The sequence below is a fragment of the Anas platyrhynchos genome, chromosome 1 (assembly GCF_047663525.1).
Source record: "Anas platyrhynchos isolate ZD024472 breed Pekin duck chromosome 1, IASCAAS_PekinDuck_T2T, whole genome shotgun sequence".
In the NCBI taxonomy this organism is placed as follows: Eukaryota; Metazoa; Chordata; class Aves; order Anseriformes; family Anatidae; genus Anas; species Anas platyrhynchos.
Genome location: NC_092587.1, coordinates 121,836,020 through 121,862,432, shown reverse-complemented (window position 1 = coordinate 121,862,432; position 26,413 = coordinate 121,836,020). Strand labels below are relative to the sequence as shown.

The 26,413-nt window shown below is 43.3% G+C and overlaps 1 protein-coding gene across 1 annotated transcript; it reads right to left on the bottom strand.

Annotated features, from left to right (window-relative positions):
* Positions 1-5,604: 5,604 nt before the first annotated feature.
* XK (X-linked Kx blood group antigen, Kell and VPS13A binding protein) lies at positions 5,605-25,805 on the bottom strand. Its single transcript, XM_027449019.3, has 3 exons — positions 25,456-25,805; positions 16,645-16,907; positions 5,605-9,671 (listed from the first exon to the last, which is right to left on the bottom strand). Exons 1-3 carry the CDS (start codon positions 25,698-25,700, stop codon positions 8,845-8,847), a joined length of 1,335 nt encoding a protein of 444 aa, XP_027304820.1. The 5' UTR covers positions 25,701-25,805; the 3' UTR covers positions 5,605-8,844.
* Between the last annotated feature and the right edge of the window lie 608 nt (positions 25,806-26,413).

Here is a 26,413-nt window from a genome sequence, read left to right as displayed (position 1 = left end):
ACTGGGTCTTGAACAGAAATCCACTGCAGAAACAACCTCATTTGTTGATTTTTTCATTCATTTTTCTCTCTCTCTCTTTTTTTTTTCTTTTTTTTTTTTCTTTTTTTTTTTTTTTCTGCAGAAGCAACCTCAAGCCTTTGGGAGCTGAACAGCTGGGGTGATCAGGGAAGGAAAGGAGTCAGAAAGACTCAGGGATGTCTGTTCTTGCTGTCAAGACTAGCCAGTTCTCCCCACACAGAAATAGCAGTGCTAGCACTCCATTTTCTTCCCCTGTTCAGGCCAAGTTACTCATGGCCTTTACAAGCAAGTGTGGGCAGCCAGGATGCTCTGAGCTTTGGCAGCCCTGGCTTGCCTGGCAGCTCCTCAGACACTGCAGCCACTGAAATGTGGGCTCACTGCTTCAGGAGGTTTCTCAAGGGCCATAAACCCAGTGGGGGCTGATCTTAGATTTGTCACAGTGGTCACAAACCTTAATATCCTCTTAGCAGTCTGACTAGCAGCCATGAAACAGAACATATTTTAGCTGCTCCAAGCCTAGCAGTTATCAAATACTTATAGTTTATCTCACTGCCTGAACTCAGAAGAAGAGGTGGAGGTCTTGGATCTCTGGATGTTGTGTTTTGTGTCTCACTGATGTTTGGAAGCTTTGCCATTAATGTGAAAAGCAACAGCACTACATGCAGCTGGCTTTCCCTGGCTTCCGTACATAACGGATGTGAGTAGAGCTGGTATCAAAACCACCCACTCATCACCCTTGATTTAATTCTGATGCTTGAACCTTCTGAACACGTTAAATATCATTGGTGTAGTATTACCGAGACTTTCTGGTTTTGTACTTTGGTCTAATTAAAAAAAAGAAAAGAAAGCATCATGTACAAGAAAAAGCATCACTGGCAGCTGTGTATTAACCATTATGTAGGAGTGTGTGAAACTCAAGTATGAGAAACTTAAACTCTTTTTTCTTACTGTGTTTCTCAAATTTCTTTCAAGGTCTTTGATTACTCACATCATTTTTCATCCTACTTTTAAGTGAAAAGTTCAGTGAACAGTGGTCCTCTCTCAGTGAGACAGTTTGAAAAAGTAAGTCTCAGGCTTCTTCATTTCTTTGCAGTTATTTTACCTCTTTGCTTAGGAGGTTACTTCAATTTCTATGCCGATCTGTGCAACAGTATTCTGTTTGTAGGCTGAAATCTTTGTTTTGAATGCTGTGCAGCCCTTGTCTCTCAACCTTCCCCTGATTCTACACCAAAGAGGTAGAAATGGAAAAAAAAAATCTTGTCAAGACGCCTTACCTGAAGGCTAAAGCCCCATCCTTAACCTTGTATTTGTTCCCAAATAGCAGAACTTCTGGAGCTTTCTCTGCTCCACCACACTTAAGACCTGCTTTCACACACAGTCTGAAGTTAGCACTGTATTGACTTCCCTTCACTCAAGGGAATGACATAGTCTGAAATTCTTTCCTTTCTGTTTTGTTTACAAGGTAAATTATTCTATGCTGAGTCCAGGACAGAAAAGTGCATAGATGTGAGCCAGGAAAAAAAAAGCCAGTGAGACTTCATAGAGGATTGGCAGATCCTTCCTTATATTTGCTTTACGCCACAACTGTCAGTGTTGCTCCCTGCTCCTGTACTTCGCCATGCTGCAAGTTGCAATGACCATGTCAGGCCCCTGTTCTAGTATTCAAAACATCCGAGTGTGATCAATACGATACTGGCCATATCAGCCCTGGCTTGTAGTCAAACAGCATAAGTCAAAATGCCTGCACACTGCTATGTTGGAAGGAAGAGCAACTACCAGTGATGCACCTTAAGTACAGAAAAAAAAGTTTATCATATTAAGCTGGCAGTAGTTTCCGGGTAGAGGCTGTAGTGAGCATAGCATTAGGATATCATGACCTCCCATGCATAAAGCCAGAGGCCAAAAAAAAAAACAGTTTTCTGTGGGACTGAGGAGGAGGGACCCCAGCTTGCAGCCTTCAGGCAGGCTCCCAGGCGTTATGATCTACCCGTCCAGCTGTGGGACTGGAACGTGGCCAAAACATGTTTGCTGCTCCCTGTGCAGCTACTTCTCTTCACATTTTATCCCGTGCTCCCACCACCCGCTGCCTAGGAGGGGTTCAGCCACCCAGGGCTGGCCGGCCGAGGGCCTGCAGGCAGCGGGGAGGTGGCAGGCACCAGGGGCCCTTGGCTGGGCACCGGGCCCCAGGCCCCTTCCCTTCTGGGCCTTGCCACCACAGGCCCCTGCCCTTTGCTGTAACACCTGCTTCAAGCCATGCTTGCTTTCCAAAAATCCCTCTCCAACTCCTAGAAGTCAGCCCTGGGATGTCATCTCCCATTTTTAACTAGCGGCTCACAGGTTGGGAAGGGACCTCCAGAGATCAATTGGCCCAGCTTTGTGCTTCCAGGCAGAACCGTGCTGCTCACAGCGTGCCTGCCTTGCCACATTTAGGTGCAGAAATAACTGAGGTGCTGAGCCTGTGCTGGGCAGAGGAGTTAAAAATGTCTGAGGGAAGAGGACTGCTCCAATTGTGTCAGTGGAGCAGGCCAGCACACCACTTTGTTCGCTGGATCTGTGTGTACAGCCTTTTTCATGGTCCCTGGATTGATCCCTACAGTGAATCTCCCATAGGGTTAGGGATGTTAGGGTTAGGGTTAGGGATAGCTCTGAGGAGAGATCTAATCTTTGCTGGGGCACATTTTCATTCATAAAGCTAACATGCAGTCTTTATTCAAGACACTGGGGAGTCCATGAAATTTTATTTTTTTAATCCTTTTATCCTGTAAAAGTTATATTAGAAAATGAGTCCACTAACAGTAAATGTAAGTTTACATTTTGTGTTAAATGTGAACTTACCAGTCAGGGATCTGCACTTCCACTGGGAAATACTCTGGGAGATGAGAAATCAGAAACAAGCATGAAAGTTACGGGTGTGAAATTTAGGTAAAATATCAACACACAGCGTCATTTCACTGCCCACTACGGCCTACAATCTCCAGGCAGCAGCTTTTTTTCTCCTATAACCAAAAATGTCACTTTCTCAGTGTTTCCCTTAGGATTCCATCCCTGGCTCATGTGGGCTGACCTTTGCAGCTGTAGATCTGATCCTAGAGGGATCTGAAGGACAGGTGAGTGGCTGAGCGTTAATCATGGGAGCTGGCCTTTCTAGCCTTTCGCCAGAGGAAGAGGCTATACTGAAACTATTATTTCAACTACTAATAAAAAGGGGAGTAAAATATGATCCCTTTAAGATAAAGCTACTATTGAAATTTTTGCAAAAACAAGGGCTCCCCTCAATGGCTTCTGCAGTATTTGATGTAAAAACGTGGGACCAAGTGGGGGAAAAAATATGGGAAGCGGCGTCTAGGGGGGATACTAATGCTGCTGAGGTGATGACTACGTGGCGGCTGGTGACTGAGACTTTTAGATCTGGAGGCAGAAAAGCAAGTACAGAACACTGCTACCCAGACAGTAACAGCAGCCAAACCGAGATCAGAGCCTGCAAGGTCCCCAGAGCGGTGCAAGTTGATAGACCTGGGGGATGATGACAAGGAAAAGGGCAGCGGACCTCCACTGCTGAGCCCCTCCCCACTGACCCCCTCAGCTCCCACCCTACCTACCCCTGATAACTCCTTCCAATGGGTCCTAATTAAAGAATTAAGAAAGGCTGTGACTACACATGAATTACGCGCACCATTCACTCAGTCATTATTAGAATATGTTATGACTGGTCAGTTGTTGGTGCCTTACGATAGCCGCACTGATTTTAACGCCAAAACAAAAATTGCTCTGGGAGCAAAAATGGGAAGAGGGGTGATAATTAGCTGCCCTAGGTAACATGGAGTGGCAGCCTGGCGACCCCCTCCGGGGGGCCGGGATCCCACAGCTGATGGGGGACGGAGCCGTTCCTTGATCCGAGATTGCAGGCTCGGCTCAACGATGCCATCCTGCGGCAGCCCGCGTCTCTGGCCCTCCAGGCGATGCTGAAGCTGCCTGAAGTTGAAAAAGCCGAGCCATCATTTACCAGCATCAGGCAACACGTTACGGTGCCTGAGGTGCTGGAGCAAGCACGGTTATCCCATGCCTTTCTCCATCAATCCGCCAAAGTCTTGACAAAACAATTCACTGTATCGATCACTGACGCCAAATTGATTGTCCAAACATGACTGTTTGGACAATCAAACTGACTGTCAACAACATGATTCAACCCCGTCTTTAATGGTAAACCATAGAGGGCTACGGTCCTTACAGTTATGTCAGACCGATGTAACGCATATTCCAGAATTTGGTTGCTTGAAATATGTTATAATAATAATAACTAGTCACCATGTCCAGGCTCACTGCTGTGTTGCTTTCTCAGGGCGAGGCATCCCAAAGGAAATAAAAACTGACAGTGGCCCCGCGTATTGTAGTCTTCATCTTCTTTCCCTCTGTATCTCTCCATCCCCACAACTTCTAATCCTCTTTCACTCCAGGAGCAAGAGGTAGCAGGTGTATCACTGAGCGTGATACACCGCCTTATCACACCTAAAAAGAGTGCTGATTGCTTGGCAGGTGTGGGCTTGCTAAGTGGTCAGCCAGAAGGTCAAGTAGGTAATTTAATGCTGAAACGTTGCTTATCAGTAGGTTCATTCTGTCAATCTGCATCTTCTCCTGGTAGATGATTGTCTTCACAAATGTGTATAAGTCGTTTATTTTTCCCCTCAGATTTCTACCTTCAGAAAAATTTTAAGTTGCCAAATGAATTTGGTATGTTCTGGGGAGAATGGGTAGGCAGAGAGACAGGATGGTTACCCAGACTCTTCTCTTTAAGAAACCACATTGAAGACCAAAAGCAGGGATTCTATTGAATCTGTAGGCAGATACTATCAAGATTTTTTAATAAAACAACCACAGAAATTATCAAAACTGTGCCTGAATCTGAAATATTTCATTTAGTTTTAAATCTCATTTTTTTAAAGTGTAGTTGTCATTCATTTAAAAATCATCCCCTGAAACTAAAACCAGTATCTGTAGGAAAAGATTAATTACTTTCCATGCTTTAGGGAGGGAAGATAGTGGTGTCCATCACCACCAGTACCTTTAAAATTCTGTTCATCATTTAGGTGGCATGCTGACATTTTAAGCTGATATATGTATGTATAAAATAGATATCACATGACTCCACCGTAGTTCTCAGTGAGGATTTTGCTGGCTATTACCAAGATCAGAGACGAGCATGTGGTAAACCCAGATGAGCATGAAAGGAGTGTTCAGGAAAATGTCACAAGGTCCTTTATAAGGTAATGACGATTTCTTTCTGCTTCCCAATGTAAAACAGTTAAATACAAAATGAAATCTTAACAACAAATAATCTAAATTGTTTTTTTATGTCACTTCTTTTAAACCACTAACAAATTCAGCTGAGATCCCCACCAGCTAAGTAGCATTAAAAGCACCACTGGATTTAGGTGAAGAACTCTCAGATCAATCACAGATTATTCTTCTGTCCGATTTACTTGAAAACATTTCTTCTGCTGTGTGGTACCAGATGACAGCGTGCTATATAACCTTTAACTTGGATTTCTGAGTGCAGTATACTAAGAACCGACACCAAAACAATGCAAGTTAGTGTTTCAACAATTTAATTTGAGTTGTTTTACAAGTATAAAAGACGTACCAGATCTTGCATACTCATATACATGAACAATCCTTATTGAGCAATCCTTTGTGTGACTCAGGACTACTCAAGTGAGTTAAGTTTTTAACATTAGCCCTATACCCTGAACATATACACCTCTAACATTGAAAAGCCACAGTAAACTCACAGCAAGACATCACTCTTTCATATACATACATCCTTCCTGGATAATACTACCCTTCTCTCTGTGCAGCCACAAGGTGTATTGATGATAATACTATCTAGACTGTCACTATCCTGGGAAAATCTGCATCTCCTGGCATTATAGCACACTTCAGAAACATAAACTTGTCCTCCAAAACACTGGTCTTGATGCAACAGAACATGTCTGTCTCTGACTCCCTCTCATTCCTTCTTTCTACCAACAATGACAGCACCGCAGGATCAAAACATACACAGAGCAGTGATATGGCTAGTCAGTCAATCTGCATGTGATGCTGCGGTGACACGAGGCACAGAAAAAGCAATGGCACTCACAGTTAATGAGGCACAGCAAAAAGAAGGACAGCAAAAGCAATGGCACTCATGTTGATGCTGTGTTTAAGCTGTATTTGGCTAGTATATGGCGAGTCTGTACCTAAGGCAAAACCATATGACAGTGATATAAGCCATACAATCTTATTTTCAAAACAGTGATGTAAATATTCAGGCTCCTATGCATGCACTTGAGAAGACTAGTATAAAAATAGGAAGTAATATGGTACATTCTCTAAAAATATGCATATACATTAGTCTTCATCGTTAGCATGTAAAGTTGAATGATACTCACTGCATATATATACTGGACTCCTGACTTGTTTACAGTTCCCTCCTGTTGACTTCCCTGTAGCATAAGCATTTAAATAGCTGAGGTTTGTGAAGTTTTCACTGTTTTCAAGTGGCAAAATCACAATCAGACCATCACTTCCAGTGTCCAAAGTCTGATTTAAAGACTTGAGAGCTCTATTCTTAGCTGTGAAGTACTTCTACACATGAAGTCAGTTTGTTCTCAAAGACTAAAATTTCTCACCTGGGTGCATATGTAGTTAGGCAATGACTTTAATTCCCTGATCATCAATGACCGTCCAACTATGAAGTTAGATATTCAGTTCTAAGAATACCTGAAAAATTGTCCCCATGTGCTGAACTATGAAGGTTTGGAATCAAGGGGTGACATTCTCACTTGCTCCTTTAACTCACCATTAAAAAACAAAACAAAACAAAACAGATACTCTTCTATATCTAGAAAAGTGAAAGGAAATATTATACTGTACCTTTACGTACAGAAGTACAGAGAAATACTGTATTGTCTTCAAGGAATCACTTCACTATTCTAATGCTACTCAGAGAGAAGTTAGAGATGTTGGTTTTGGGTGCCTTCCCCAAATATATCAAGTACATTCCCATAGTAAGCTCATGTCAAAAACTCCTATTACCACCCACCAATAATTTAATGAAATCTACATACACATACCACACACATACACACATCGAGCAAAATGAAAAACATAACTCCATTATAAAACTGAAGTAGGAAGACATTCATTCACAGTGCAGTAAAGGAAAAAATAAAAAATAAAAAATAAAAACAGCTTAGCTCTGTGCAGCGCTGCATGTGAAATCTCATTACAAATGACCTCAGACCCCAGCTTGAGACGTTTCCAATAAAATGGTGTTGATATCATCCCTACTGAAGAACTTCTCATCTTCCATAAAGTAGGATGGAAGTTAAGCTGAGGACACAAGAAGGTCCTTTGAATCATGAATTGCTTTTTTTCCACTAGCAGCCACAATGTGCCATGCACAGAAGAAACCCAAGGTGCTAAGCCATCAAAGTGCAAAAAGCTTTCACTTATTTTTTTAAAATGCAGTTGTTTTTGTGTATTTTACTAAATTGTACTTCTTACCTGTCCACCTGCTAAAGTTTTCTCAGTGATTTGCAAAACACAGAAACACTTTATTTGTGGTGGTGATATAGTGCATTGAAGAAAAAGTCAACAACTTCAATTTTCTTTCAGATTTCAAGCCTGTGGTAATTCTGAGGTATAAGAAGCCTGAGGTTTTTGCAGTACTGATATCACCTAGGCATAATACATCACAGCCTCAAAAAGGACTCAGTCTTTTCTGTCTCCACTTAACAAGTTACTGAGTTGCCTGCTTGGTGTACTATCAAACTGCTGACAAACACAGTAGCACTTGTCCCTACTAATTTTAGCCATCTAAAATGGAGACATGGTCAAGACTAGTGGTCAAGACATCTGGTTAACACTGAGAAATAGGTCTCCAGAAATGATCTGTGTCACCCAAGACAACATTTAAGATGCGCTCAATCACTCACTGGAGATGCTCCCTGGAGAGCACGTACCTGACTAGTTCATACAATCCACCCAGCTTCTAGATATTTCAAGTCATGTAAAGCGAACCCCACCCTAACAAAAATAATAAAGTATTATTTAAATGATTATATCAGAACAGTGAGCTATTCCAGAACATTACAATTAATGTGTTAAATTTAATTCCCTTACTAACAAGCAGCAAATATGAAGAGTAAAACAGTGCGTAAGCCAATAACCCCTCTGTCCATTCTCAGTTAACAGTCACATTTCAGTATTAGTGCTGTCTAATTAGCTGTTCCTTGGCAACCTAGGCTCCTGTGCAATGTAGAAGTCAAATTCTTATGCCACAGAGAGAAGAATTATTTTATGACATTGATTAGAGTGTAAAAAAAGTCTGCCATCTGAGGAAAGCAGACCACAGCTACAGTCAATATATAGTCAAAGACTATACTCTGTTTCCATGCTAGGGTGGCATGCCTTAATGACATCCTATCTGAAATAAAATGCATTTCCTTCCATTCTCAGATTTCCTGAGTAAGATGAGAATCAGGTTAGTTTTTGAAGGATGTCTTCTATAACGATTTCAAATTGAGCACATGATAATAAAACCATGTCAAAAAGAATCTGAAACAGAAATCTGCAAACAGTGACTGCTTTCTACATTCTACATAATCACGCACAGGTACACATACCCATAAACAACGTTTTCCATAAAGGTAGGCTTGTCAGTCTTCATGCAGTGTTCACCTGCAAGAAAGAAAACCCACCCACAAGACACAGTATCCAAGATGCCCAACATTCCCAGCAGGTGACCTGCAACCTTCCCAAGGCACATACTTGTTTCCAGTTACACTAGGCATTGGAAGAAACACTTTGATGACGATTCCCATTTTGAGAATCTGTTGTCTTGTTACTGCTCTGTGATCCATCAGCATTTTCAGATGATTTCAACTCTGCCTTGTCTGTTACTCTGGTGGACTTGGGAGGCTTGCAGACAAAGCAGAGGAACTTGAAACAGGAGAGCAAACCTTCGGTAATGCTGGATGAAAAGAGTTTTTTGCATGGGTGGCAGAACTGGTAGAACACCAACATGAAGAGGATAGCCATGCAGTAACCTATCAGGAGCTGCAAGACCAACAACGGGGCACAGACGTACAAGTAGATATCAGTTTTATAGATGTACCACATCAGCAGTAGGAATGCATTTTCAATGAATCGCAGCATATAGTATACAGTCAGACGATACCAGTTTTGGGACTTGTTAATTAAGTCAGGATCATTGAGCTTCACCTGCACTGCCGACCAGCAGAACATGTTAATGCCTGCGTACAAGAAGGTGAGAAGGCACAAGACAATGGTGGTGCCGACTCTGCTCAATGCCTTCTCTATGTTCTCGGGAAATGGGGACTTGCTTTGCCAGAAGAGAATCCACGGGTAAAAGAAAAAAACAAAGAAATTCACTAGCACAACAGGGAGAGTCCAGATCTGAAGGACTGAGCTGAAAAGGACCAGCACTATAACCCGTGTAGCAATCTCAAAGCTTCTCCACATGAATATGCAGAGGTAGGCAGCTGGTTTCACACTGATATCGTAATCATCATACTTAATCTTAATAGCCAGGATGTTGCAGCGTAAGGCGCCATATACAATTGATAGGAGAGAAAGGACCATAAAAACACCTACAAAGAGAAAAGACAAATCAGAACCATCATCTTCACAGAAGACATTGCATCAGAGTAACACAGAGATGCAACTAGTTGTTTTTACAGCACTTCTAGGGATTCCCAGCAGGGTATAAAACCAAAAAATCCATTCTTTGTATCCACTTCTGGGTTCTTACTCTAACCCTGTGTCCGTTTTGGTTCCCATTTGTTACATTTCCAAGTAGACAGGAAGAGAAAAGGTGGTGAAAAAAAAATCACAGGTGTCTCCCCACCACCTGCCCAGGACTCTTTGTGCACGTACTGTTCTTGGTGATTACACAGCTCAGTTGTAAGAGTATGCAAGTTGCTCTCAAGCAGTACTCTCACAGTACTCCCTAAGGCCCTGGGGTGCTACTCACCCTCTGTACAGATGAATGACTGAGCCACAGAACCGAAAACTTTGGAGTTAGTTGGGCACACAGACACCACAATGCTTTTGATGTTTTATGTTGAAGCAAATTGTCTAAGCTCACAGAAGGGTTATGGCATAGCGCTCAAAACTGAAAGTCAAAGCAGTTTAAAGCCAAAAGCATCTGTACCTTTTTTTTTTTTGGCCTTTGTAGACAAGTACTTGCTATATTGTGATTTCCTATACGTGTATTTTCCTTATGCAGCTATCTATATCATGCATTTAAAAACATTTATTTTAAAAATGTCTTAACATTTAGATCAACTCTCAGTATCTCCCATCTACCCAGTATCCCTCATGTGAAGGTTTCCCTCTATTAATGTTCTGTAGGAAGTAAAGCCAGGGACTGGCTATTACCTGGCTTCTACTCCAGAAGCAGCAGGGCCAAGCTTTCTAGCACTGCAGGAGGGACTCCTAACTTGTCACATGAAGGCTCACCCTGCTGTTTTGAGAGTCCTCAGGCACATTTAACAGCTGAGTCTCGCCAACAAGAATGAAGAGAAGCAGAGGACAGAATTCTGAACTGCCCCATAACAACCAAGATGCAGCAATGCACAACCTCTGGGCTACAGCACTCTGTCAACTGCCAGGTAGGAGATGTGCAAAATACAGTACTGAATTAACAAGTGCACTGAGATTGGGAACAAAGTAGGAGAAAGTTATGACCTAAGAAGGTATGGATGCATAAGAGCCCTGGACATCACAGAATAAACACAAAAGCATCCCAGTGTTCAAGAGTGCACTCTTTTGTCAACATCTGCATAGCTTCTACACAGTTTTTACCAACATGCTGAACAGCTGATACAGGGGGCTAATTTCAGGCATCCTCATGCAATACTTTGACTTTCAATCTGCAATCTGCATTGTTTCCATGCAAGGATCATTTCCAATTTAAGTCAGTTATGTACAGTAAAAAAAAAAATATTATTTTTTTTAAATTGTGTGAATGAAACTAACCAAGCTAACTGGTCATGCTACAGAGCATTATATTACCCCAGATAGAACCAGATAAACAGAGTTGGCAATTCTTGATTATGTCAATTACTTTTGTAATGCTCAGCTGCTAGTTCTTGCTGCAGCCTTCAATTAGTTCATGTCATTATCCAATACATGAACTGGATTACCTACTTTGCTATAGCTATTTAACCACGACTATCATGTTTTTCTAATTAAAGTTGCTAATTTCTGAGCATGACTTTGAAAGAAACAAGTGTATTTTAGGATCTCGAATAAGTTTCTCACAAGTTATTCTCAATCCTTTTAGCTAAACTCTTTCCCTCAAATGCTTCTGAATTAGTTTGGAAAAGAAATAATTTTTTATATCTAAATTTTGAATAGCTCAGTAAATTGGAATACTGAATTTTGAATACTCAGTAAATTGGAAAAAAAAATGCCATTTTATATTGTAATTTTGTACGTGCCAGTTTCATGTTGCATATATTATTTGAAAATAGTTATTTATTTTCTTGTTTCACATTTAAATTTTTATTGTGCATTTTTAAATATCTTTCCTACAGCCCTACACTTGATCTGAGTTTTTTTAAACATTAGAAAGCATTGCCTAAATAAGGATGAGCAAGTGAATAGAGTCAATAATACCAATGTGGTTCTTTCCAAAGTCACTCCTGTGGTTCCTTTCAAAACCTTTTCCTGTACTTTTGTGTTGAGTCTAGAACTGTGAGAGAACAGATAACTTCAATGAGCTAATTAAGCAAAATAATGCTCTCAGAATTTTAAAAATAAAAGCACACAGAGCAAGTAAACCACATACACAAACAAATCCACTGGAGAAAGAGTGCTTCTATCCTGGAACTCAAGCTTGTCTTCTGCTTCTGATTCCATTTTAGGGATTGTCAGTGAATCTCAACCTTGCCTTAATAACTCAAACCTTCAAAAGTAGCACTGCTCTACTGATAGGAACTACATTCCTGCTGACTCTGGTTTAGTACTGTAATCCAGTTCAGCCGCTTTTCCAAAAGCTCAGTACTGCCACCAGACTACCAGTTCAAACATCACTTCTAAGCCTGTGATAAAGATGGTTTTAATCAACCATATGCAGAAATGTGGAAAGGTGATGTCATTGTTGCTTTCCCTTATGAACTGTCATCTCTTTGCCTGCTCACGATAAAGGAAAGTATCTTCCTTTGGAGAGTTTAAAATCCTTTAGCAGTTCTTATGAAGGTGGCATTTCTGTTCTTCCTTCCTACTCATAGAAAACTATATTTTTCTCACAGATCAGAGTTGCACAGTCCCAGAATCATTCAGGTAGGCACTGTTTTACTTTTTGGTTTTATCACTACTACAGCTTTTAATGGAAAAAATGCATCCTTTTCAGCAGAATGATTTTATATTTAAATGGCTGGAAATCCCCTTTTTGGGATTATTTCATGTCTGTAAATGACTTTACTGCTGCTAATAGAAATTAGAAAAAAACAAAAAAAAAAAACAACAAAAACAAACAAAAAAAAACAACCTTTAAACTAACAAAGGAAACAGATCTTTCACATTTGATACTGCACACTGAGAACTGGCCTTTTTTCAACGATAGTAGGCCAAGTCATGCAATCCTTCTACCTCCAGCCAGCTATTTTTGTCATTTAAAATAACTCAGGTCTTTTCAGCACCTCCTGGCCTTGAGCTTCACCAGGTGGTATTACCTAAGCAAAGCAGTCCTGCTGGCTGCCCAGCACTGTGTAAGCAGTCATGAGCCGAGCCTGATGTCAGCCATACCTTAAATGCAATATTTCAGTTGGCTCTAAGACAATGCATGATAGTGACAGATGCGGTAGCGTTTAGTACAAAGTGAAGCCCAAATGCAAAAGAGAGATTGTATTGGATTTACATGGCAAGGTTTTGGTATCAGGCAGCTGCAGGGGTGGCCTCCATGAGAACGAGCCCAACAGCTGCCCCATGTCAGAAAAGGGCCAGCTCCAGCTGCCTCCAAAGGGACTCACCACTGGCTAGAGCCAGGCCAACAGATGATGTTGTCTGTGCCTCTGTGAGAACAGATATAAGAAAGGAAAAACAAACAAACAAACAAACAAACAAACAAAAAAACCTGCTGCACCACAGCAGTTGGGAGACAGGAGTGAGACCCAGCCCTGCAGCCCCCCAGGTGAGTGCAGCAGGAGGGCAGGAGGTGCTCCAGGCAGGCAGCAGCAGTTCCCCTGTGGCCTGTGGAGAGGCCCCAGGTGGAGCAGGCTGTCCCCCTGCAGCCCATGGGTCCCACATGGAGCAGATCTCCACGCTGCAGCCCATGGAGGAGCCCCCGTGGAGCAGGTGGATGTGGCCTGGAGGCAGCTGCGGCCCATGGAGAACCCCCACAGGAGCAGGCCCCGGGCCGGTGCTGCAGCCCGTGGAGGGCTTTATTCTGCTTTTGCAACTTTTTACTCCTCCACATCTTATGTTCTTGGCAGACAGTGAAATGATAATTTCAGACAATGACAGACACTGGCAAGAATCTGATCATCCAGAATAAAACATCCAGGGAAATCCATTAATGCCATGAACTACATAAGAAAGACACAACATGGCACGGCTCTGGTTAACAAAGGATTAGTGAAGGTTGCACATTGCTTTCAGAACTGTTTGATTCAATACTGGAAGTAGTGATGAGTTTCAAACAGATCTAAAAGGGACAAACCATATTACAGAATCATAGAATCTCTTAGGTTGGAAAAAACCTCCAAGATCACCAAGTCCAACCTAGCACTGCCAAGTCTCCTGAGTTGTCAGGAGTGGGAGGTGGCACGATGGTAAACAGTTTTAGATTCATGGATGTTAGTGTCTTTATTACCACTGACCAAGCAGAATCTACACAGAATAACAGACGAGGTAATGCAGGGATCCAGAAAAATATAGACTTATGAGAAGACAAGACAAAAACTATCAAAATCAGAAGACAAGAAGAAAAGCATAACAGCTATAACATGGACAGATGTACAGGAGTATGTCAAAAAACAGGGAAGTTGAAGACATCTGAAGTGTGGAAGAAGAGCTGGACTGGCTGCTGATTACTTTGATAATGCCATGAGATCCAAAAGGCTGAAGTCATGTCTCTGTACATAAGAATCCCCATGTACACATTACAAACAACAAGCTGATACTGTGCTATGTATCATTCCTGCTTGCTGTGTAGGCTGAATAACACTGCTGGACGAAAAGATATTACTGCTGAAATAAGCTGGCTGAAGAGCAGAGAAAGTCTCAAGACTTCAGAAGGTAAGATATAAACAGAAGTGGTTATGACTTAAGATACAAACAGATATTGTTACAACTTAATTTTTCATTGAATCATAAAATGGTTTGGGTTGGAAGGAACCTTAAAGATCATCTAATTCCAGTCCCCCTGCCATGGGCAGGGATGCCACCCACTAGATCAAGTTGCCCAGGGTCCCATGGTCTTGAACACCTCCAGGGATGGGGCATCCACAGCTTCTCTGGGCAACCTGTTCCAGTGCCTCACCACTCTCTGAGTGAAGAATTTACTCCTAACCTCTAATCATCTCCTCTTCTAGTTTAAAACCATTACTCCTTGTCCTATCATTAGCTACCAAATAAAAAAATTGCTCTCTATCTTTTTTATAAGCCCCTTTTACGTATTGAAAGGATGGTACTTTTCTTTTTCAGGCTGAATGTCGCTGACTCTCTCAGCCTTTCTTCATAGGAGAGGTGCTCCAGCCCTATGATCATCTTCATGGCCCTCCTCTGGACCCGCTCTAACAGCCCCACATTCCTCTGGTGCTGGGGGCCCCAGACCTGGATGCAGCACTCCAAGTGGGGCCTCACAAGGACAGAGCAGAGGGGCACAATCAACTTCCTCGTCCTGCTGGCCACTCATCTGTTGATGCAGCCCAGGACTCAGTTGGCCTTCTGGGGTGCAAGAATGCACTGCTGGCTCATTTTGAGCTTTTTGTCCATCAGAACTCTCAAGTTCCTCCCAAGACTTCATCAGAACTCGTTTTTCTGGTGAATGAGTTCTTATGGACACTGCCATTGTTCTAGATCATGGATTAAGAAAACATATATATTTTTTTTTCTTTTGATTTTTGTATTTTACAGTTACACAAGACCTGCTAAACAGGTAGCTTCTGGGAGACATGAGGTAAATACTGCATTTTCTGGTAGTGTATTGCCCTCTACTTCTATTCATACATATTCACCGAACTCCCTGGTGAGCCACCTTAGCTCTGGCTGTTTAACTTCACTTCACCCAGAGAAGATCACTCATCAGTCTGTGAGAAAGGATTTACCTTGGCAGTGACAAATAAAAGTCAAAAGTAATAGGGAGTTACAAATCATTGTTAAATATGCATTTTTCTAATGATCTGGAACTCAGGGCTTCTCCTTGGCAATCATGACCAATAAGGTCAACACTAGTAATAGAAGAAATACAATAAAAAGGTGACCTTTCTTAAGCAAATGCCATATCCAGCAAAGTGCTTGGAAACTGTGCTAATTACACTGCTCAGCAAAGGATTCAACTGCTTTGTCCTTATCCCAAATCACAGATTTCATGGTTATTTGAAGAACCTACTTTATCTGTGAAGTACTCAAAAACTCAGGAGCAATATCTTTCAAGTATCAACTGCTACAACATTAAACAAGTACTTTTGTATGAAGACCTTCACCTGTTGTAATCTCTTTATGCTGACTAAACCTTCAGCATGCTTTTGTCTTCCACCCTGAGTTGTGAGGAAAACCCTGACATCACTATAAAGGCTTCTTCAAAACAAACAAACAAGGCCTTCAAAAGACCTGTGGCCTCTCACAGTGTCATAGCTACAAGAGCTGTTTTGTATTTCAGAGGAAATCCTGCGAGTTCTCACAGGTGCCAAAGCCCTTTCTTACATCAAAAAGCCAACTGTCCTACCACTACATGGTACAGGTCCTTTTTCTAGCAGCTCAGCCACCAAATCAAGATTGTATTTCCACACAACTGGATCACATCATGGAGCAAGACGTGAAGAGTCCCATGGTAAGAGAGATGTGTCCTGGTAAGTCCATGTGGTGCAGCATTGCGTGGTGAAGACTTAACAGCTTGGGTCCAGAGATGAGATGGTAACATTTGCATACTAAGTTATGCCTTTTGATTCCAAATTCAGATGCTGGCACAAGTAAAAACAGTTTGTGGCCTCAGTTACACGCATTCCTGAAAGTACACCTTTCACAATGTATTGTGACAAAATATGCTCTGCATTGTACCCCAAGGAATTTTCTAGAAAGTTTGCTCAGAAGCCAAAAGGAGTTGCGTTTTTTTTCTCTTCATGAAGACAGCTCAGTCCCTTCAGCTGCCTCCCTCTCATGCCATAAGGGCCACTTATCAAATTAATACTTCTACAGCAACCAAAGTACACTAAAGGAAACGATAGTCTAAAACATGATGAAATAAACTTTGTCAGCAACACCACTGTCAAAAGCTAACAGATGAAACCATCTGCAATGTGTACAGCTCTTGTCAGAGGCAGCTACTCCTGACTGCTGACCCTCCTCCTCTCCCTCCCACCAAATTACGGAGGCAATGACAACAGCTCTACCTACTTCTGGCGGCCGTTATCTCCTGCTGCAGGACACAGATGTAGAGCTGGAGCGTGAGCTGGGGGGCTGAGCCGAGGAATGCCTGGATCACAGAGGCCCTGCTGAATGCAGACCTGTGCGTACACAGCTTGCCTTCGGCCTGGCCCACTTCCTTCTCAACTTCTTCTGAGTACCCATCCTTGGGCATCTGCCTCTTCTTCGTGATGCTGACATACGGCTCTTCGACTCTGCCGGCATGGAAGTAAATGTAAAAGACCTCCACACACCTACAAGCAAATCAGTAAATAGAATAACAGGAACAAATGAAACCACAGCATAGGGATTCCCCTTGCTTAGCATTTTAAGCCATTTTGTACAAAGTCACTAAGTCTTTTGTTTACAGAGCAAACCTTGCACATTTTCTCCTCTTGGTACATTTGCAATAGGACAGATTTTGTCATGCAAAACATGACCTGTATATGATGTTAGGGCAAGAATCTGGGAGCACTATTGGGGCTGCTTGTAGGAATACTTGGACATAGTAGGAGGTTTAGCTTTTTCTATGAGCTGCCCATGTCCTCTGCTGTCCTGTTAAAGTTCTTAAACTATTCATCCACCACAAGTTTCCCAGCCTGGGACCCAAGCTGAAAGTGTTTCTTTAGATTCTTTCACCTTCTGGTGTTATCCATACACCTATGACCAATTGGACACAACAATAAATTCACTTCTCATACCTTTGTCTTAAGCAAAACATCTCAAGACATCAGAGAGAAGCTCAGAGTACAAGTGGGTGCATGCACCTCAAACACAGCTGGACTCAAACCCTTGCTTGCTCAAATCCTTGCTCAAACTCTTGCAAACCCTTGGTCCAGAAATACGAGTAATAAGCAATAGCAGCAACAATGAGAACAAGCAGTTTAGCACCTCACAACTCATGATATTAGCTTGTTTTAAAAAGATACAGAAACAGCACCTTTACTTCTTACATTTGCTTAGCTTTACTGAAACACTTAAGAAATATGAAACAATCTTGCAAAACTATTCTAAATTAAAAGGTGAATGTTTCCAGTTCCTGCAGTTATTCTTCATTTTAAAACATTGCTGATCCAAACCTTCTTGTTTATGTAGCTCTAACTTGCCACACATTAACTTCCAAGGAAAAAAAAGTTGTGCCAGTACATACATTTTTATTCACAAATTACATACTGTTTTAACATGTTTTATTACAAGTTGCCTCTACCCATGCACAGAGAATAACCTACACACTAGAGTGGGAATGGAAAAAGGATGAAGGGGTTGGCATCAGCAAGTGCTACAGCAATGAGGATAATACGGCTCCCTGAGTACTGAAGAAGATAATACAGCCTCAGGCAGACTTCTGAAAGGAAAGTTTCTAAAACTTCCTTCCAACAATCAATTTTAGACTAGCAAAATTTTTACAGACACTATTTTAAGAGAGTTCTGTGGTATGAAAGTGTCAAGGTTGGGCTTTGGTGTCAAGCAGGAACTGAAACACTTAAAGGAACAGTCAGCATTGTCTGAAAAGTAATAATGAGCAACTATCTGCTGAGGTATAGGCGAAGTTGCAAGATGAGGGGGAAGAGAGAGGAAAGAAATGCTCTATTTCTGTCACATTGCATAGGGTCCTGAAGATACAGAGCCTGCTGTGGAGAAGTCTATATATAGAAGAAACATAAAGGATAAACAGTATTGGCTACTGAAAACAAAAAATCCTCTGAAACCTAAACCCAATGTGGACAAAAACTATTTGGTCTTTTACGCCTAACGCTGCCACTTCAAAACCAAAACCAACTGATGCATGAGCTGCACCATTAATGGCGGATGGCTTCCACTGAAGTTCTCTCCCAGCTGAGAGATGACTTCAAGGGGAGTGGAAACCCCAATTGCATGGGCACCCTGTGACACCATGTCTAGTCACAGCTCTTCTCATGGTTGGACACGTATGTCATCGTCCTCTTTTGTAGGCATCATCCTCTGATGAGGACTCAACTGTCTTCTTTCTCTCCACAGTGCCCTACTGAGGTTCATCTCTACCCGGTTGCTTCCATAGATAACAGCTGCTGGAATGCAGTAATCTCTGAGTCTTTTCTAGGCCAAATTTGGCCAATGTGTTTTTGCAATATGCAAATAAGGCTTGTCTTCTATTTAAAACTATCTCACAATTACAAAGCATAGACCTATGCTTGCCTGAAACCATTAGCTTCCATTACATTTTAACCTTCCCCCACTCCTCCTCACTGCCCCCCTAAGAACTGCCAATTCAGTCTTTTGGAGGAAAGCCTTTAGAGGCCTTTTAGAGGAAAGTCCATAGGCTGATCAAAAAGCAGCACTGATAAAAATTAATTTCCCCCCCTAACTGGACCACTAGCAAGTTTCATCTGGTCTAGATGGAGAGCAGTTTCAGTATACTGTAGTACTATCCTTAACTCAGTAGGCTTCAGCTATCATGCTCACTAAAAATATCTGAAAGGCCTGGTGCGCTGGAGGCTCCATTCACAGTGGTGACTTTCTATTTTCCCTTTGTTAAACTTTTCAGTCCCTGCCAGCTTTGTTCCATGTGAAAGAATCCATACAGCCAAAAATAAAGTGTGAAGAATTAATAAAGCACAATAGCTTATGAAGCCAATAGAGATTTTGAAAACAACAAATTGATTTTATTCCAAAAGAGAGGTCCCAGAACATTTATGTCTTGCTTAGTATTCAGCACCATCTATTCATCCTGAGCTGAGGGCAAGTCTGAAGCTATTATGGAAAATGAGATCTCAGCATCAGCCTCTGAACTCTTGCAGTGTATGATTAAAAGCAGATATAGCTGAGGGACCCATCCAACAAATTTGAGGTAATCCCATAAAAGAGGCGATAAGATTCACAGTATTTGCTACAGTCAGAAGGCCTATTACCAACAAAAAGATGGGTTTTGGAGCAAGCATTTGATTTGTATTTATTAGGTAGGTATTAAGTAACGGGATATTGGCTCCACTTTTATGATGGGAAACGTTTCCAATACAGTGTGAAATGAATGTTCTGATCAGCACACCTTACAGCCAGAGGAGACTTTAACCAGTACAACAGAGCAATACAAATGATATCTGCAAGCACTCAGCCTTCATCAGTAGTGATGCCCATCTTCTCTCAAGTCCTAACCACCACATACAGAAGTGTCTCTGGAGATGATGCCCTCTGGGGCCCACAACAAATACATTCAAGACTGCACCTGGTGCCACAGCCCATGCAGCAGCTTCAAGCTCTTCTACAGAATGGGGAATTCTGGAGAAGACCCCACTGATCACCGTTCATCCCTGCTCTGGAGGAACAGGAGTGGGATGTCCCTAGTTCTGCAGAAACCATTTCCTGCAGTCCAGGGACATTTAGGGCCCTTCAGCAGATCCTCATACGGAGTCAAGCTGAAGGCGTTCAGCTTGGGAGTTACACAGGATGCAAGGCAATGCCAGCTGTAGTACAGGCTAAGGAGGAACTAAAATTAATTCAAAGGAAAAAAAAAATCAAGCCTACTCTACACACTGGAAGTTAAGAGGTGGGAAAGAGATGTGCTGCTTTCTCCTTTGCTGCCGAATCTTGGCAGAGGGATGAGCTGTACTTTTTCAAGGGTCCTGATGGTGCTTGCAAAGAGTGATTCAGCAGCAACACATACGTCTTCCACACTGTCTGTAGGAGGAATAATCCTATGCCTGTTAAGAGCAAGCACCTCATTCCCTCTTTTAATCATGGATGCGTGGAATTTAAATACAGGCAAAATAATGGTGCTATGGAGAAGGAGCAGGCCATGAAGACATGGAGCTTCCCACATCCAACAAGTGCTCCAAGAGCAAACATCCATTTGAGAAGCCTACCCAGGTAAGTTCATTGCAAATGTACAAATGGATTTCTCTGATGCTTCCATTTTAGTAAATCCTTTCCTTTAGTGCAGCGTGCAAAAAGACTGATCACTCCTGCAGAACTACTTATCTGTGTCAGACAAAGACTTGTTCTCACTCATCTTTCTACCTTCCAACTGCACTGACTTTCTGTTCATCGCATCTTGGACACCTAACACATCTGCTCAAGAAAAAGGGAAAAATAAAAACAAAAACAAACCTGAAGAGGGTCTAAGGCATATTCATCCCATCTGGAAAAGAGGGAGATGCACCAACAGTTGTAAAGCTTAGAGCTAGCTGAATCTCCTAAAGTCACGTCTGCCAATGGTAGTCCTACAAGGAAAAGAGTTTTTTAGACCTGTGCTATTCTGAACTATAAAGCAGGTTGCTAGGAAAGAGAGACTACCCACAGGAGACAATACTTCTGCACAACAAGAATTATTAAACTAAAATGGTGAAGATAATGAGTATTATATTTCAAACTGTAGAATTAGGTGCCCAAAACATTAATAACTGATCATTTCAGCCTACCAGTGTCTTCTATTATTTTCTACAGCTCACAGATATCCAACATCAGCCATAACAACTGCTCCTCTGGCAGTTTGACTCAAACTTCCCACTACCTCTCCTTTGCTGCTGTCTGCATGGTACATACATGCACATCATTTTGTTTCTCCTTACGAAACAAAGCCTGGTCCCATTTAAAATCTATACTGTATATCCTTGTCCCAATAAAATCTGAGGAAAACAGTCATTGTTGTTCTTTATATGGGTCTATTTTATTTGCTTTCATTTTTTTTATTTTTTTTTTCACAAGAGAAATTCATCTGTCAGACAGAGACAACTCCATGACCACAAGTCCTTTCTGTTCAAGTCTGATGGAAATCTATGTTCCTTACTTCACCCCCCTCACCTACCAATAGCTTGCAGAATAGAAAAGGGTAAATAAGTTAACAGGGGTTTCTGTGGCACCCTTCACAAAGCGTTGTTTGTATTCTGAACAAATCCTTAGAGCAATACAACAGCAAAACCACATCCAGTGTTTTATTGGAATTGTTGAAGCATCTGAAATCTTGAGACGATCTTGGTGTTACAGGTGTTGTCTAAATGGACAGAGAACAAAGAGACAACCCTTGGTCCAGGAAAAGCCAGTAATAAGCCAAAAACATCCTTGTAGTCTTTTCCAAATAAAATAAAAACGTCTTCAATCTCTCATTGAACTTGGCTATCATATTAAGTCCTCTTTTGTGTCGTAATTTATTTTGCATGGTAAAATAATCTCATCTGAGAAAAAAGAAAGAAAGAAAGAAAGAAAGAAAGAAAGAAAGAAAGAAAGAAAGAAAGAAAGAAAGAAAGAAAGAAAGAAAGAAAGAAAGAAAGAAAGAAAGAATAGAAAAGAAGACAAATATCCAAACATTTTCTAAGTATTCAGATGCATTACTGCATTCACGAGAAGTGGCACCAACATGAAATGCTGCAGGACTCCCTCCAGTGCCCAGAAACCTGCAGTCAACTTGTTCAGCCAACTACTGCAAGCTGTTTCTGTCAGCCTATGCCCTGGAGATCTGCGTCAGGCCATCAGAGGGGATTAGGAATTTTACTTCACAAACTGCTCTGACTTTATAGAGACACTGTTCTTAGGGGGAGAAGGAATTAAGAAGGGCAAGCAAACAGTACTCTGCAGGTACAGCACGTGACTTCCGCAGGAAGAGGGGAACATCCTAATTTTAGTGCTTCCAGCGGCAGGCCAGTGAGTGCCTCAAGAACAGGTGGAGCGTGGGTGTCTGGGGAAAGCAGTAGCATGTAAGAAGGTTTCGTAAGAGAATATGTTTTTTTTTTTTTTTCTCCTGTAACACAGAGGATTCAAAATAGGCCGGACCATTTGGCTTGCTAAGCTAAATACACTCCCTCCCCTACCAAGATATTTCCATGCTGTTCTCCAAAATTCAGTCTGAATTTTTAGGGGAAAGAGAAAGGGGAGAAAAACTTCTTCATGATCATAAAGGTAGACATCTCCCACATGTACAAGTGCTGTCTGTCAACCAGTGTGCTGATGTTTGAGTATTTGACCAGAAGAAACACTAAATAACCTGTACCACGCCACAAACCCAAGAGAGATGGTTAAAAAGCTAATGCTGGCTTTCTTAAGGCCAGCCAAAGCAGACCGGCCTCTATTGAATTATACCAAGCTATTTAGGCTCCAGGCTATTTAGCATTTCCTTCTGATGTCGCAAGTGGACAAAGTCTGTGACAACTCTACTGCCTGTGTCCTGTTTGAACTAATTTGACTCAAAAAACATGCTGGGTGTGGAAGTGTGGAAGTTTGGGCCCACTAACGAGGGCCCAAAAACAGGAGGTGGCACGAGGCTTTGTGCTGTGGATGCAAATTCTTGGGGTCCAACAGAGCTCACTGTGCACCTCAGCTGGCTCTGTTGTGTGTCCTGGTGTGTATTTTGGATAGATGTGATAAAAGGCTATCATTCAGAACAGATCATCCAATTTTTACCCCTTTTCTTCAGTCCCTAGGAACTAGTGGGTATAAGTAGTTTTGAATAAAAAAAAAAAATAATTAAATACAAACAACAACCAACAACATAGGACAGAGACAGGGATAAACAAACCAGCAGCCTTTTTAAAACAAGGAAGCAGATGACTAACAGCATCAGGGCTCTCTCATTCAAAGCATCAAGGTTTGCCTAAATGGATGGGACCAAATGGCCTCAGGGACATTGTTTCTCTTCATCTCTCAGCGGTAAAAGCCACAGTGAAGTGATAATACAGCAACATGTTTTGCCTTCTAGCTATCCCCCTCCACTTGTGTACATTCCAGTCCACACAAGACAGAAAGCCTACTGTGCAAATCGGGGAATGGTGACATATTTCATAGAATATCCTGAGTTGGAAGGGACCCTTAAGGATCATCAAGTCCAACTCTTGACACCGCACAGGTCTACCCAAAAGTTCAGACCATGTGACTAAGTGCACAGTCCAATCTCTTCTTAAATTCAGTCAGGCTCGGTGCAGTGACCACTTCCCTGGGGAGCCTGTTCCAGTGTGCAACCACCCTCTCTATGAAGAACCCCTTTTCACGTGCTGAAACACTTCAGCATTCCCAGCTTTGATCTACACTTGCTGGGAATTGACATATTTCCTCTCCGGCCACACAACAGTGTTTAGTGGCAGCAGAAAGGAAGGCAAGGCAGAGTAACACAAAGTCCCTCACTGTCCATCTCAGACCAATCACTTCACCTTCCCAGCCTCCTGTAATGTATCCTACGAGTAGATACATTTCTCTGAATCCAAAGAGGTCGTTTTCTCTGAAACTTCCTCTTTACTCAGTTAATTTGTAGAGTCCCTGCAGCCTTTAGCCGGAAGCAAGTTTTTCAGGTGGCATGTGTACCACCCTCTTTTAATTAATTAATTTTGGTTATCCCGGGTCTAGAGAGAGGCTGATATGCATCTCCTCATGCTGCCTACATGATGCCATAGGAACTGTGGCACAGGCACACCACAACACCTCCAGACTCTCTGGAAATGCTGAGGTAGCAGATATTGGAGGAGGTGCACACACACTCACTGCAGCCTTCATGGACACGAGAGGGCTCCCAGATGCCCACTGGTTTCACAGCAACGACTGTGCCTGGGAGTTCACTGACAGCAGACAACATTTCCTATGTGACATGTGGCTCGTGTTGTAAGCAGATAAGCTTACTGTTGAGGTGGAAAAGAAAAGTGAAATCACACTTGGTTAAGGTTGAAGCAGAAGTCTGTGTCTCTTCCAGAAAATTAGAAAGAAAAATTACTAATTTGTTGTTGCTGTTTATGTCCTTTGTTGTTTCTTTACATCTTGCAGCTTGACATGACAGTCATTTCGGGTTTGTCCTCAAGCAACTGTTTTAGAAGGGCAAAAATCCTGAACAGCCTCTTTATTTTGGGAGTTCTCTTTGGGTCCACTCCTGTTTTCCAAAAAAAAAAAAAAAAGTGCGCAGGTATTTTGTTCTTCACTTTTAGAAAGCCAGAGCTCTTCAAGAACCTGTTATGCTGTAACACAGTAATTGTTATGCCATAACAGGGTAATCTCTTTAAAGTATTAACAAAAACAAACCAGCCAGAGTTACACAGGAATTCAATGTTGTTGTTTTTGTGAAGTGTAAGACGTTCTGAAACACCCAAGCTGTTCACCCTCCTTAGTTTGAGCTTAACAAACCTTCCATTTCCACACTGTCTGGGAGTTTCAGAAAGCCGGGGACACTTCTCCTAACCTCCGCTCCACAGATACCACATTTATTCCTCTTGCCTTTTAAAGATTTGACCGTAAATTGGAAACGAAAATAAATTCCCAAATAAACTGGAAACGAATGCCCCCAGCCAGTGTTTTGTCGTGGGTTTTCACTGACTCTCTAACTTTTCACCTGCCTTTTTTATTTTTTCTCCCTAAGGACGTTTTCCATCAGCTGGACTCGGGCTGTACAATTCTGCGAGGCTGATTTGGGGCAGCTCGGTGCCCGAAAGAAGCGACGGGTTAGGGCGTTACCGGCATTTCCAACAGGCTGGGACCCTTGCTGTCCTTTTAAAGGGGAGACTGAGCAAGCCTTCCCTCCTCTCGTGGAAGTAACCTTGGGGTGTGCGGCCGGGGGATGAAGCGGCAGCGAGCAAACCCAGCCATCGCACGGCTTATCTCGCATCCACCCGGGCAGAAGCTACGCGCAGAAAGCACCGAGAAAAAAAAAAAAAAAAAGCCAGAAGGACGGAAAGCAGCACCAAAACACGCACCGTAGGGGCTCTGCAGAACCACAGCACCCCTGCCCCCAGCCCCCGGGCAGGGTCTGCGCCTCCTCCCCCTCGGCAGCTCGCAGGCACCGCCGCCCTCCGCCTCCCCCCCCCCCCCGGGGGCTCCCCTCCGCCCCCCGAGCAGCAGCCGGGGGGGTCCCTCACCGACCTGACGAGGGGCCCGAGCTGCAGGAGGTGCAGCAGCAGCACCAGCGGCCGGTCTCGGCTCACGTCGCGGTGGATGAAGACCAGGCTGAGCTGCACCAGCGCGCAGGGCAGCAGGGCGAAGAGCAGCGTCAGCCACTGCCACATGCGGTCCCCCGCCGCCCGGTACGCGCCGCTCAGGCACAGCGCGGCCGCCGTCTCGGCCACGAAGAGGACGACGGAGACCAGGACGGAGCCGGGGAATTTCATCGCCGCTGCCGCAGCCCCGGCCCGACAGACGGAACGACAGACGGACCGACACACGGACAGACCGAGCGCCGCGCAGCGCGGCCGCCGCCCGCCAGAGGGGGCCGCAGGGCCCGCGGCCGCCGCCCGCCGCCGCCGCTCCCCCCTCAGCCTCGCCTCGCCTCGCCTCGCCTCGCACGCCCCCGTGGCCACAAAACCCAAAGGGTGGACCGCGAGAGCCGCTGTAGGGCGGTGTGCGCATCCCACAGCCTCTCCCCTTTCTCCTCAGGGGCCAGGAGACGCGCCCTGCCCCGTCCCTCTCCCCTGCGGAGCTCGGGATGTGGCTCAGGGCACCCTGCGGGTGGCAAAAGGTGCAGCCCAAGGGGCAAGGCTGGCCTTTGCAGGCTCTCCGTAACACCCCTGGAGAGATGAAACACCCTGATTATAAGCACCTGGCACGATGCAAAGCTCCTGGGGCATCAGCTGGGGCCTGCACACAGTGCCAAGGAGGGGTCTTCAGTCACTGCCTCTCGGCGCAGACCCTGGGTCCGTGCCCACCCGGCTCTCCCCTCCGAGCTCATCTTTCTCCTGGCTGGTGCCCAGGTAGCTGCGGACCTGCCCGAGCAGGTCAGCTAGGAACCAGAGACCGATTAGGAGTATGCAGGAAAGGCGAAGATGTGGAGTCTGGGATCCTTTTAGCCGATTAATGGCACAGCACTAATAGCTACTTCTGCATG